This window comes from Punica granatum, chromosome 5 (assembly GCF_007655135.1).
Source record: "Punica granatum isolate Tunisia-2019 chromosome 5, ASM765513v2, whole genome shotgun sequence".
Classification (NCBI taxonomy): domain Eukaryota; kingdom Viridiplantae; phylum Streptophyta; class Magnoliopsida; order Myrtales; family Lythraceae; genus Punica; species Punica granatum.
Genome location: NC_045131.1, coordinates 3938249 through 3952761, shown reverse-complemented (window position 1 = coordinate 3952761; position 14513 = coordinate 3938249). Strand labels below are relative to the sequence as shown.

At 43.2% G+C, this 14513-nt stretch overlaps 3 protein-coding genes across 3 annotated transcripts; 2 read left to right on the top strand and 1 right to left on the bottom strand.

Moving 5' to 3' along the window:
* Window positions 1-2598: 2598 nt before the first annotated feature.
* LOC116206832 lies at window positions 2599-4177 on the top strand. The gene is made up of 3 exons (XM_031539649.1): window positions 2599-2803; window positions 3467-3648; window positions 3825-4177. The coding sequence occupies exons 1-3, from the start codon at window positions 2719-2721 to the stop codon at window positions 3843-3845; spliced, it is 288 nt and encodes a 95-aa protein (XP_031395509.1). The 5' UTR covers window positions 2599-2718; the 3' UTR covers window positions 3846-4177.
* A 510-nt stretch (window positions 4178-4687) lies between these two features.
* LOC116209334 (cell number regulator 8) lies at window positions 4688-6932 on the top strand. Its single transcript, XM_031542942.1, has 3 exons — window positions 4688-5146; window positions 5947-6149; window positions 6472-6932. The coding sequence occupies exons 1-3, from the start codon at window positions 4843-4845 to the stop codon at window positions 6712-6714; spliced, it is 750 nt and encodes a 249-aa protein (XP_031398802.1). The 5' UTR covers window positions 4688-4842; the 3' UTR covers window positions 6715-6932.
* Window positions 6933-10854: 3922 nt separating this feature from the next.
* On the bottom strand, window positions 10855-13941 carry LOC116208363 (L-type lectin-domain containing receptor kinase VIII.1-like). Its single transcript, XM_031541750.1, has 2 exons — window positions 13082-13941; window positions 10855-12987 (listed from the first exon to the last, which is right to left on the bottom strand). The coding sequence occupies exons 1-2, from the start codon at window positions 13610-13612 to the stop codon at window positions 11338-11340; spliced, it is 2181 nt and encodes a 726-aa protein (XP_031397610.1). The 5' UTR covers window positions 13613-13941; the 3' UTR covers window positions 10855-11337.
* Window positions 13942-14513: the final 572 nt, after the last annotated feature.

Sequence of the window (14513 nt, the reverse complement as noted above, 5' to 3'; positions counted from 1 at the left end):
TCGGGCTTCTCTCCGAAAAACAACCACCAGAATTTCACATAGATCAAGCTCGGTGACTCCACAGGACAATGCAAGACAGCTCAACTCAGCAGATGTATCAAAGCTTAGCTGATTTAAATTTGAGCTAAGAAGTAGAAAGTCGAGTCACAAATTCACAGATTCTGATGCACATTAAAGGGAATTAGAGAATGAGGGACGGGGAGCATTTACCTGGGAAGGGGTAGGGGCGACGGAGAAGCCGAGATCGGATGCTATGGAGAGAGCAGCCCTAAGATGAGCTTCAGTTTTGCGAAAATCTGCAATTTCAACACAGCAGAACCAGCTCGACTTCGGGGCGGCGCAACACACCAGAACCAGAATGAGGAAGCAGAACCTAGAGCAGCTGTCGGGCTTCTCTCCGAAAAACAACCACCAGAATTTCACATAGATCAAGCTCGGTGACTCCACAGGACAATGCAAGACAGCTCAACTCAGCAAATGTATCAAAGCTTAGCTGATTTAAATTTGAGCTAAGAAGTAGAAAGTCGAGTCACAAATTCACAGATTCTGATGCACATTAAAGGGAATTAGAGAATGAGGGACGGGGAGCATTTACCTGGGAAGGGGTAGGGGCGACGGAGAAGCCGAGATCTGCAATTTCAACACAGCAGGGACGATTTGGTCGATTTGAGGGAAATTTCAACACAGCATGAGCTTCGGAAGATCTTAGGGTTTGCTCGATTTGGGGGAAATTTGAGCGGGAATGCGGAAGAAGATGAGCAGGGGCGACCTCTGTTCGTTGGTCACGGCGTCTAGTACAATTTCCGTCAGGGACTTGCAATGTTTGGAACAGAAGGACCAATTAGTCCAAAGGTTTCAAACGGCCGGACCAAATAGTATAGGGAAAATCTTTCGGGGATGAACTTGCCGTGACCAGCATCTTTGAGGGACCAAATCGTCTATTTTGTCATTATTAATTGGTCGGTCGGTTTTATTTTGTTTTTCTTACTACAGCAAACCTATAATAATTTCTAATGAGAAATAATAATAGAAGATAATATATGCACATATATAATATTCAATTAAGTGAAAACCATGTCCATGAAAGGCGTATAATTATCCCCCAAAAAAAAAGCTCTGCAGACTTGTAAGGATGTTCATGGAATCGATCGAGACATGTAACGATTAATTGAGAAGATGTTTTTCGGAGACAGGCTGCGTTGAAAGGGTCGAGGGGTGATCGGGAATGAAGGGTCCTAGTCATGTACAGGCAATGGCAGTCTGTAGATGGAAGACCCATAACTAGTCGTCCCAACAACAGCCATGATATAGCTGTTGATGTTAATTGGACACCGAGGCCAAAGATGCCATACTATGCGGCGTGGTCTCTTCATTAAAGCACCAATAGAGACAGTACTCACAGGAGCACCCCGAAAGAAATAGTGTATTAATTAATTAAGGTTGTCATTAGCTAATTAGGATCACATATTATAACCTTAATTAGCTAATATCGGGTTCCGGAGGACCTATTGTTGAATATAAAGTGCAAAACCACGCAGTATAATGAACATGCATGATCGACCGATTCGACTGTCATGTGTTCGCGAGAAGGACATACATGACGAGCTGTAAGTTAGGCTATTCTAACAAGATCAAGGTTCACGTTCTTTGAACGTCGATAATATCTCCGATAAAACCAGGGCTTCCCTTTCTCATTCGTTATTGTTAAGTAACAAATAAATAGATCACATCATATTTTAATTTTCTAAAACATATATATACAGTTATGACAATCTCAAAATTTTACGCAATATCAGACCACAAATTCAAAACGCTGCATATATGGATTCAACACAATGCCTTTGTAATACTAATATCAGTTACTTATAATTTAATATTTTTTTTGGGTAATCATAATTTTCTATTTGTTCATTACTTTTTTTTTGTAAAAATTAATTATTTTTTATCAATTACAAAGGAGCTCGTGAATTTACTATAATCAAATAAAAATCTTAATAATTAATAAAAAGACACAAGTAGTCCGACCACGAAAATCAAATCCAAGACATTTTGATTACCGGGCAAGGGTTTCCGCACTAATACACTATACTCTCTTTCATTTTCATATGCAAGAGAAGCACAAACTTTTACATGATAACTAATTACTAATTAAGACATTTATGTATGTTTGTGAGTTTTGATGAAGGGAAGGGAGCAGATTGGGAAGGAGGAGAGTAGGTGAGGCTAATTTGTGAAGCCCTGCCATGGGAGTTATGTCCCTCTTCAGGACATTCACAGTTATGAACACATGATGCTGTCACCAGACTCGATCGATCCACAATTTTTTTCCCTTTTTTTCCCCCAAAGAAATAAAAAAATAAAAATAAAAGTCCAAATATACATACGAGAGAGGAAAACTATACCATGCAAGATATAACTTTAGTACGAAAGTACGTGTACATGTATGATAGATATAATACACAGTTGCCCTTGCAGGGCACGCATTCATTAATGGTTCCAACCCAACAAGCGCCATATATTGATGATTAACCTATCGATCGATCGGTAGATGGAGACAGGTTCAACCCTTCTTTTCACCTCAACTGCCTGCTAACATTTAATAAGAATCTGGATTGTTGTTGGCACTTATAAGAGGTACTGGAGGCTGCTTTTGACCACACATCTCCCTTGATCTGCTGCGTGTGAAGGTCGGTCTTCATCATCAGTTCATCATATGAGATGGAGCTGAGGTCAAGCTTCCATGCTGTCTTCTTGCTCTTCCTTCTCGTATCTGCAGCTTCAACCCCTACTTGTACCTCCACAGGTCAGTTTGCATCTTTCTTCCAGTCCCTCTCTTTAATTAATGGAGGATCATTGCTAATTGCTATCTATCTTACGACCATAACTTCCTGAGTTCGAGTCTTTAATTAGAGAAATGCCACAACGTAACTTAGAAGTCGTGGAGAGTACGAAGCATAGATGGAACTTCGGAATCCAGAGATTCAAAGGGGCTAGTGTTCTTTTCAGCCCGCTAAGCCTTTCTTGCCACTGCATCCTCCCGGATTTGCTCTCTCAAGGATGAACCTAGATGCACAGCGATTGTCGCTTGACACCTGAAGTTCTGGCGTAATTATCATATGAACCTATTTTTCCCGTTAGATCACGATGCATCGTTGTTCCATTTGCCTGTACATACCGATAGTTAAGAAGTTCTTACTCTCCCTACTTAGACTCCTCAAACTTATCATCCATATATATTGTACAATCTCGATTCTCTCCCAAACTGCATAGGATTTCCGATTAGCATACACTTTATTCTTAGAATCAGTCAGATGCACGGAGAGATCGATGAGATCTCCAGAATATAAAATCCAGAGCATGCACGAGCTAGAGATCGATCATGGCTCTTTCAGATGTAAAAGGAGCGTGTTTGAGCTAATTATTATCTCGACACGGGTTTAATTTGTAATTGTAAATGATCTTCTAGGGAGGTTGCTTGGACAAGAGGCGATGGAGGATGTGTATGAGATCGACTACAGAGGGCCAGAGACTCATTCTTCCTCCTTCCCTCCGCCGAGCCACTCTCACCACGACATCCCGTGGATTCACCGCAAGAGCGCAGGAGAGCCCACTCATGAGCCCAAGAAGACCTTGAGCACGAAACATAAGGCAAGTAATTGATCACGTTACTGATGACGAAGAATAAACAATATTCTTGATAGACCGTCTTCCTCATCCGCGTGACTTAAAAGAGTCTAGCTATGGTTCGACATATCTTGACATGATTCCCAGAAAAAGTAGCTCAGAATTTTTAACTTTCCTTCTCTTCTTTATATACTTGGCAGGTCCGGAAAATTCACGGTTGATGGACAATGGAGGGTGGGAAGTTGGGTCTTCATTGATTTCTGCTAAAAAGTATAGACGACAAGTTGGCGTGCCTGCATTAATTCTTTAAAGTGTTCCTGTTAAGAGATGTAAAGAGTGAGAAGAAAGTTGAGTGAATTTAATTTAAATTTTTATTGATTATATCCAAATCGTATTTCCATTTTGGAATATATATCTCCCCAGCTGTATCAAGATCTGATGGTGTGCAACTCTTTTTGGAGATTAAATCGTGCATATATGGTGTGATGGGTAACAAGTTCTCTTGTAATTATAAGAATTATGAATCTAAGAATTGCAGTTTATTCGTTTGTAACTGCGGTTTCATATGGGATTAATTCATCGAGAAACTAGAGAACCTTTACGAAACGAAATTGGATCGGATCATGTCATAAGATTTCTTTTCCAGGTTGCAATTATTAATGGTTCACACTATGATGTGGAGTAGACGTGATCTCCGTATTCTCCCAAGAAAAACCAAGCCGACTTTGCCTAGTTCTCATTGAGGCCAATTGCGATGTCGATTAGGACAGGTGAGGAACTTAACAACGCGAGGCTAGATCATGCCAAAGTTAGCCATGTTTCGAGTTAGAATTGAAGTAGGTGATTGACTCTACGGGAGATAATCAAGAAGATTAGGAGGGTGTTTGCACCATTTTCCTCAGTATGAGCTTATCCCATTTAACAGAGGATATAATATCAGGGGGGGAATATTAATAAACTAAAATTTGTAGGTCAAAAACATAAAAATGGAAAATTTTGGGCACTTGGGAAAATTATTGGGAAGGGTGAAAATGAAATTTCATCATCTTCAGATTAATTGACTTGCCCCATTGACGGGGTTTGCTACCGACACCTGCAATCAATCGCTCTCTGTCTCTCTCCCCGCCATTTGTGTTTGGATCCGAAAAAATTTCTCATTGAAAATCCCCGATTCCTCTCCGATCTTTCTGCGCTCGATCGATCTCAAGCTGCTCCAAAATGGCTCCCGCGACCGACAACAATGTCGACGACAGCAATCACGAGGAGTCCAGTCCTCTCCTGATCAAACACGCGGCTGAGGATGAGAAGAAAACCAGCCACGTGGCTAAGAACGCCGATGAACCTCCAGTGAAGGCTCCGGCCCCGGTGCCCGCAGAGAATGGGTACGGATGGACCGCCGATGGGCTGCCGTTGGGCCACGGGAGCGTGGTCGGCGAGCCGATGGAGCGGAGTCTGTGGGACTCTAGCCTCTGCGCTTGCCTCGGCCGCAACGACGAGTTCTGTAGCAGCGATCTCGAAGTCTGTGAGTTCATTTCTTCTAACTCGACCTGTCTAGTATCGTGCTTTGGCTCCTCTGATCAATATGAACCTTGCATAGCTTCGGTGATATGGTATATAGTCTTTGAGCTGTCGAATTTCACCTGGAAGTTGGGTCATTGAAGCTCAAATCAGCTTGGATATTGTTTCAGGTGCTTGAACAGTTAAACAATATCGTATAAAGATGTGACTTTGAGATTATAACTCTGCTGCTTGAGGCCGTTTAAAATGAAGATGTCTATGTTTGAGGAAGAGGGAAGATCAATGAAACATCAGTCAGTTGTGGAAGTCTATTCATGATATTTCTGAGGGAAAAGGGGCCTTAATGGGTTGTAGGAGTATGTCATCCCGCGGTCCTATGTTTTTGAGCTGCAATTGTGGATTGCTTGAGAGCATCATATGTTGTTGATTCGATTTTAGCATAGACTCATGTCTTCATATGTGTGATACTCTTGGGTCATCTCAACAAAAAAACTATGCGGAACAGGGTACGATTTTGCTGAGAGTTTTTCTATATGATGATTGGCATTCCCATACCATCTGATAGTCTATTCCTCATTCTAGCTCTTTCCTGTGCTTCATTGTTTAACAAGTCTCCGTGATTCCTTGGTCTATTTGAATTTCTGGGAACCTATAGCGTGAATGTAGTCATACATGTCGAAGCATGTTACTTCTCATGCTGCTGCTGTTATCCCACCATAAAGAGGGAGTAATTCGTTTCCTGTTATTTTGCTCTTTATTTTTTTGATCCCTGTGAGAGTAACTTGGTTTGCTTGGGTTGTTTAGGTCTTCTTGGAAGTCTTGCGCCTTGTGTGCTCTATGGAAGTAATGCGGAGAGGCTCGGGTCTGCTCCTGGGACCTTTGCAAACCACTGCCTGCCATACTTTGGTCTCTACCTGATTGGAAATTCCTTCTTTGGCCAGAACTGCATTGCTCCCTGGTTTTCCTATCCTACCCGCACAGCTATCCGTCGGAAGTTTAACCTAGAGGCAAGTTATGTTGTTTCATCTAAATTCATTGGCAGTTCTTGTACTGCTGTTTGCTAGTCAGTAGGCCTTCATTTGCTTTTGCTTTGTCATGGGTAAGTCATCTATCAACCCTTTAGTCATTTTAACTTGGACTCGACAACTCGGTGATAATTGAGTGTTCATTGTGAAACATTATGCTTCAGCCGTCATATAACTACATTGATTTAGAGACTTCGATTTAAAGTCTCTAGGATCAATTGAGTTATAAACATATGCATATATATGCCCTTCCTTATATTGCTGGACATGCAGCTTTAATATAAATCTGTTTTTATTAAAACAGGGTAGCTGCGAAGCCCTTCACAGGTCATGGGGGTGCTGTGGGAGCATTGTGGAGGATGAGATGATGCGGGAGCAGTGTGAGTCCACTTGTGACCTGGCCACTCACGTGTTTTGCCACCTATGTGCCCTCTGTCAGGAGGGCCGGGAGCTTCGCCGCAGGCTCCCTCATCCTGGCTTCAGCACCCGCCCTCCCGTATTTGTCATGGTCCCTCCCGAGGAGCAGACTATGGGCCGTGGAGCTTAAGATGGACCCTGTTATCTCGAGTACGTGAACAAGACCTTTTAGTTCATTATCTATGTAAATGATGTGCCCGTGATATCATGGTGAAGCTATGTGGTGTTTGAAGTTATGCACGGTGTATCGTGTAGTTGGCCTTTCTTGCTGAACTGATATAAAGGTAAAAGCTTCGGATACTTCTCCATGGTGCTTTTTCATTATACGTGATTGATTACTTTGTTATATCTGTGGAATATAATGTGCTTGTAGAAATGTGAACTGTGAGCTTTGCATCTCAGAAGAAATCGACTTCCTTCGCCAAGATTTCTCCGTTCACCCATCACATATAAACTCTATCGCGTGTCACCACTAGTCGTTCTATGTCACAGCAGGTTTTAATTGTGCGTAGGCCCAAGATGCTTCTGTAGGCAGCCAATCCAGATTAATAAAGGACCAACCTCTCAGTTATCGTATAACAGATGCATACACTCTAGAGTGTGGAGCATCTTGCGAGCGCCGAACAGAACTCGTAACTTCAAGTTTCCTCAACATGATTTTGGAGTCAGTATGAGAAACGTGTGAAAAGCCATTTGGATCCTATCGATGCTTGTTGACAGATCCATTCCCGTGTACCAACGCTCACATCATTCACGTGAATTGGATTAGTCGTGCCATTACTGCACATATCCTTGTTTATGGTCACGAATCCTCCGTGATTCTGCTTATATCAGCCAGGTTGTCGTGAAAATAAAATCCGCCTAAGAAAACAAGAAAACGATGAACGCTGCCAAGCGAAGTGTTTTTGATTCGTAGGCATTTAATTGCAAACTCCAAGTTAAGCTTCATGGACCATTTTATTCCTCAATGATGTCGAAGGAGACGAGAGAAATCCTTCACCTTTCACTTGCTTACAATGTGAGATTCAATCATACGGTTTAAGTTGTAGCCAACGCATCGGGCCCTTTTGATTGGATATATATATATATATATATATATATATATATATATATATATATTTAAGCACATTTTCTTAAGGAAAAGATTTGGGCACATGAGCAAATCATTTTAAGTATCACTCAGGCTCAGCAATGTGTGGCGTATGAGCAATCCTTATATGGCATTTTCTAACCGACGGGACATGGATCAAAATGGACCGCCTGGTCCCTCCCTGGTTCCCCAAATTCCTTTTGGTTTCCTCCCATGTTTCTTCTCCGAGCACTTACCTTGCGTTTGGTTTTCGAGTTGAATAATGATCCAATTCGATTTGATTTTATGCAATGATTATAAGTGTTAATAAATATATTAATATATAAGATTATATATTTATGTATATATAAATGTGAAATGAGGTGAAAATTTTATTATTGAAAAATTAATATGTATATATAAATGTGAAAATAGATAGATAATTTATTATTAAAAATTAATTATAAAAATGAATAGAAAAAAATATGTTAAAGAATTTATTATTTAATTATAGAAAAATATAAAAATGCTATGATTGCATTGATGAATCAAAGAAAAATAAAGTTAAGTTGAGTTGAGTTTTAAATCAAACGAAACTTTGTGGTTGCATCGTCTCCATCGAATTTAAAGTTTAGACGTTGGAACAGTCCACACGAGTCGTGGCACGAGAAGAGAGAGAGCATGACTACCGAGGAATAGGATGGACACTGCAATGCTCGGTATGCAGGCGCGAGGCAGGATTAACAGTCTCAAATACACGCCCAAACTTGTGCCGAATCGGCCAACCTAACTCTTAAATTCTACTAGGCTTATATGGACTTGGACTCAACTTTCAACTTAAAAGCTCGAGCTGATAAGTTGTGAGACCCAATCCCATATAAACCATTCTATGTTTTATGTTTCCGATGTGGGATTAATTTTTCCCAATTAATTTTTATATTCCCAACACCCGCTCTCACATGGCACCGTGTGGTCTTTCTCATGATTTGCCTACACGGGCCACGTGAACCTTAACCGCCCGTCTTCAACAACTTACCTCGAGCTGATCTCTCATTTCTTCCGGACTCGGGTCTTAACTACCTCGAGGTGGGCTTCTTCTTCCACACTCAGGCGAAGGGGGTTAACGACTACGAGCCGGGCTTCTACTTCCGAACTCGGGCTTCACTGGAGTGGTGTGGGCTCCTGTGCATACGCGCCCCAGGATCTTTACCATGGGCGCCGATACCATCTTAAATTATACAGGACTTATATGGACTTGAACTCAACTTTCAACTTAAAAGCTCGAGTTAATAAGTTGTCAGACCCAATCCCATATAAATCATTTTATGTTTTATGTTTTCGATGTGGGATTAATTTTTTTCAATTAATTTTTATATTCCCAACACTAACAACCCCTATGAAACTGAATATTTTTATTTTTATTTTTATTTTTGTAGATATAGATATATACATTAGACGCAATTTCATTTTTGCTACAGGCAAGAGGTGAGGATAGGTGTATTCAGGATAAATTTTACCATTGAATTTCATCCTGGCCATCACCATACCAAAAGTACAGACACCGTGTGCTGGAAGTGCGAGACCGGGTCCGTCCTCGTACTCGTTCAGTCATTTCATTTGCCAGCTAAGCAAACATATATCTTTGTCAAAATCAAAGCTTTATCTGTCAGCGAAGAAGGTTAGGCAAATGTGTATTGAATTTCGACTGTGAAAACTTTTGACCATGTCATCCATCTCATTCTCCTAGCTATAGAGAGATCTTATCTATTCGGGAAGTCTCGATAATGGACGTAATTTTTGGTACCCACAGGAGTTAATGAACTGTGTCAGTTTAGACTTATTCAAACCCGAAAAACCATCGAACAGTCACAGTTATAAGAATTCACGAGGATATGTTGCGTGAATACGATGCCCGCATACTCGATATTGTTATATGGAACTTCTTGTTTTCCGATGGGTTCGATCATCGGTCGGTTTAGACAAGCATTGCTTTAGTTGCAAAAGCAAGAACAAAAATTGCTTTTGCTTTGTGTGCATACTTACATCACTTTTACTGTGATTAATTGTCTTCATCTGTCAATAATTCATTCCATGGATGCACTCCCCTTTTGCCCTTTCATGGAAAAATGTAAAAAAAAGGAAAGTGAAATGTTTTACTGAAAGTAAGAGACGAGGAAGAAAGCTAATGATAAGATAAGAAAGGAGAAGATTCTAGCCTCCATTTGACCTTTTTTTTTTTTTTCAATTTCAAATTAATCTTATGCCTTGTCGAATGCCTTCTCACATGTACATCTATCCCCCTCTTCGATCGTTTCCATGGTGTCACTCTTCCTAGATTCTTCAATGGAATGTGCATATAGACGGGTTTTTCTTCCCAATTTTACGAATTGAAACGATCTATATCGTGGACATTTCGAAATCAATAAATATGCATTTTTCCTGCGAAAGTGCCATGAGAGTTAGCCAGCCCTTGTTGAGTTCCCATAATGGAGCCATGTTGGTGAGAAACTTGACGTCTTAAAACAGAACGACCGACGACTTCCTCGAAACAATTAACTGATTAACACTTTATAAACGCGCACATTATCAACATATATATATATATATATATATATATATATATATATATATTGGGTATAAATCCATGAAAAGACGTATAAATATTATTTTTTGAAGAAAAACACGTAAGCCACTGAGAGGGTGGCACCTCATTCATTTGTCCCGACTAAGAGGACTATTGGTAGATAGGAATGTCATGAATTATGCCATGAATGTTTGTCAATTCATTCGCTTCTATATTCCCTTCTTCGAAGTGAATTAACTCCTAAATAAATATCTCCATTAAGAAAATAATGACCTTTTAAATATCTTAATTAGTTTAACTTAAAGAAATTCATTTTATTTGTCTAATTATGCAATGCCTCCCAAAATCAACAGTTGCCCTTTTGTTTTTTTCGTCACAATACTTTACCAAACATCTACTCAATGTAGTGTGTCACCTTTTGACAATGGCATTACTTGTGAAAGCGACTCCGCACCTCACCCTCCCATGAAAGAAACCCCCATATCTCCAATCCAATTAATTAATGCAGGAAAAGGAATCGGACTCCGAATACTCCTAAACACACATCCGGTGCGATAGAATGAAATGAAAACGCATTCCAGATAAAATCGGGCCATATAGATGAAGCTGGACGTACATTTCATGTCTGTCTAAATTCCATTCCGATTATGTCCATTGGATTTGAAATATGAACCAATCACAATTAAGGATATAAGTCGACCGAGCACGGCAGCATTAAATGATTTCTAGATCGAAAAAGGTGGGCCCCACCATTTCCTCAGCCACCAAACACTGTTGTCTGTGAGATCCCTCGTCCCCTCCCTTTCATTACAACAGCATAATATTGCATGTCACTGTGTTGTCTATAAGCCTAAGCTAGCTGCCCACTTAATAAGAAAAATAATGAATAGATTGGGTACAAACAACCACCTTACGTGGTACAAAGACTTTATATGTACACAAAGTCATTTTAGATTTTGATTATTCCCTTTGAGGACTATAAAAAAATTTTTGATAATATAATAATTAATCTGATTAAAAAATCACAAAAAAGAAACTCACATGCTGGCCGAATCGGCCAGTCCGGTCCAGGTCCAGGTCCAGTTTGTCGCGGGTAAGCCTCAGACAATTTCATCGCCGGGGCAGTAACTTAGTCCTTCGGACGTGGATGATGCAGAGACGGACACTGTGACAATCTCATTGCAGTCGGACACACTGTCCTGCAAGCTCAGTAGAAGCTGCGAAGTGCTGAAGCTCATCGATGGCTTCGCTCTTGGCACCGTGGGTACCTGAGCTTCACCCACCAGCATCTGGACCACGCCCCGCATTGTGGGCCGTGCAACTGGGTCCGGGTTCGAGCATGCTAGCCCTACCAGCAGCACCCTCATCATCTCACCCTCGTCGAACTCTCCCGCAAGCCTCGGGTCCGCCGCTGCCAGCAGCCTCCCTTCCCTGTGCAGGCTCCACACCCACTCCACCAAATTACTGCACACCCCAGCTGCTTTCCCACCGCCGTTGTTAGCGTTAGCATAGTTATTGGTCTCCTTCTCGATGGGCCTACGTCCGCTCGCCACCTCAAGAACCACCGCACCGTAGCTGAAAACATCTGCTTTATCGCTGGCCCGCCCTGTTAGGAGGTACTCTGGGGCCAGGTAGCCCATTGTGCCTGCTGCAACCGTTGCGTCGGGGGACTTGTCGTGCTCGATCTGCCTCGCCAGCCCGAAGTCCCCTAATCGGGCATTGAACCCTTCGTCCAGCATTATGTTGCTGCTCTTCACATCTCGATGAATCACTTGGTTCTCGCATTCTTGGTGCAAGTAGGCCAAGGCCGAAGCCACCCCGACGAGGATTTTCCTGCGGTGATGCCACGGCAGTGGAATCCGAGACTCGAACAGTGCCTTGTCTAAGCTCCCATTAGGCATGAGATCGTACACCAATAGAATCTCTCCCTTCTCGTGGCACCAGCCTTGGAGCCGAACAAGGTTACGATGCCGGAGAGTGCCAATTATCGACAGCTCCGATAGGAACTCGGTCTTCCCCTGAGTGTTGTGGCTGCAACGCTTCACTGCAACGACCTCACCATTGTCGGGCAAGATGCCTTTGTAGACGGTCCCAAATGCTCCGTGCCCGATGATCCGGTTCGAGTTGAAGCACTTGGTGGCGGACTTGAGCTCCCTGTAGGTGAACTCCTTGGGCATCTTAATGATCTCCGACGCGAGGGACTCGGACGATTTGTTGACCTGCTTCACCTTCTTGGAGTAGACCCAGATCAGAACCCCGGCGAAAATAGCCAGGAAGAAGGCGCTGGCAGTGACGACTCCGGCGACGGCCCCCGGCCCCTCTTTGCAGAGCTGGTTGTGGCAAGAAGACTTACTGCTCTTCTGTTGGGTACCACTTCCGGCCTCGTCGGACCCCGAGGGGCCCAATGACGGGGCCGGAGACTTCACAGAATTGGCAGTCGGATTCGTGAGGGTGGTGGTGGGGGGCGGCGGCGGGGGAGCAGTGCCAGAGTCGAAGGAGGAGCTGAAGCTCCACCACTCGACGCTGTGGATCTCTGTGCTCCCCTGGGTCGACCCGGAGAAGCCGACATACATGAAATCGTTGATGTACTGAGTCAGATCGAGGTTGGCGATGAAAATGGGGTCTTTGGGCTTCAGATTGGAGTAGGAGACATATGCGCTGAGATCGCCGGTGGAGCCGTCGAAGACGACCCAGGCGTTGATGATGTTCCCGCTCTTGAGATCGACGTCGATGGAGCCTAAGTCGCTTACCTGATGATGTTAACGACCCCGACAGCTCAGTTTACCAGAAAAAAAATGAAAAATGAAAAAAAGAAACAGAGGACGAGGAGGAGAAGGGAGTGACCTGAGAAGAGATCAAGCTGTTAAGATCCAACCCCACATGGTTGCCGTTAATGTCCTTGAACTCGACGTCCATGAGGGTGTCGAACTCCACCGCCACAAACACCGGGGAGGTGGCGGCGGCGGCAGACCCCCCTTGAAGACCCAGGAGGCCGCCGGCGCCGCCCACGGACTCGGAGTCGGACGAGATCAGGAACGCCAGGCCAGCCCCGATGGAGGAAGGGTTCAGGTTCGTGACGGAGAAGGAGAAGAAGGTGGAGAAGCTGGCGGGGGCGCGGGAGCCCGGGCGCCGGAACCTTACAGGCTCTGAGTAGAGTACTCGGCCTGCGCCGGAGTAAGGTACGGCGACGTCCCGGGTGAGGCGGACGCTGCCGTTGCTCCAGTGGGCGTCCCCTAGGAGCTTCAGGCTCGTGAGGGTCAGGGTCCCGAAGTCGAACTGGGTGACCCCAGCGGCCGGACGGACAATGCGGGAGCAGAGCAGGAGCAGGAGGGCTGAATTGAGGGCGGGGAGCAGAATGTGCCGGGCCTCCAACATTTTCCGAGCATCACTGGGACGCCATTACAGAATTGAGCAGCGGGGAAGAAGAAGAAGATGGAGATCACAGGGCTGTAGAGAGAGAATGAGAGCGTACTGGGTAGAGAGAGAGAGAGAGAGAGGGAGAGGGAGAGTAAGGGGATTGTATTCTTTTCTTTGCCTTTGAGAGGCAACGAACGAAACATCAGAGGGGAAAGGGACAAAGTGAAGTGAGTGCTTAAGAGAGGAGAAAGGATGAGAGGAATCCTAAGGCGGACAGGTGGACTGATGTTCTGCCACGTGCCCCGTCTCAACGGTGCTTTTTCCTCTTTCCGGCGGTAAGAAAAGAGAAAAAATGGGAAAAGAAGACTTTCCTTCCACTCCTTGAAAAATCCACTGCCCTTTAACGGAATTGTGTCTGCACGTGATCTCCTCAGTTACTCGTGCTCCTCACGCTCTCTCCGTCCTCGTTACTTCCACCGCCGATGGAGTAGTACTCCACGGAAATCGTCAACGCCGTTTATATCAGTTCAATTTTGGATCTTTCTCTTTTGTGTTTAATTATCTCCGGAAGCTGGGAGTCCATAAATTATTTCTTCATTAGTGGAAAATTACAGGAGTAGATTTGTTGTTATTAATATCTAATTATTGACTTTATCAGAACGACGAAATGTAGTACAATTCTTAAACCATATCGAGTGAACATTACTTGTAGTACAAGAATTCAAATTTATAATTTGAACTGTATGGTGATCAAGTTGAATCGATGCTTGAGTAAAAAGTAGTTTTAGTAAAAGTAAATTGAGAATATCTCGGTGGTTTTATCGAGAAAAACTGTTCGACTATCATCATTGAATAAATCTTCGTTAATGCAAATACAACTATTGAAATCAGCAACTCCATATCGGTATAATTATCTTCA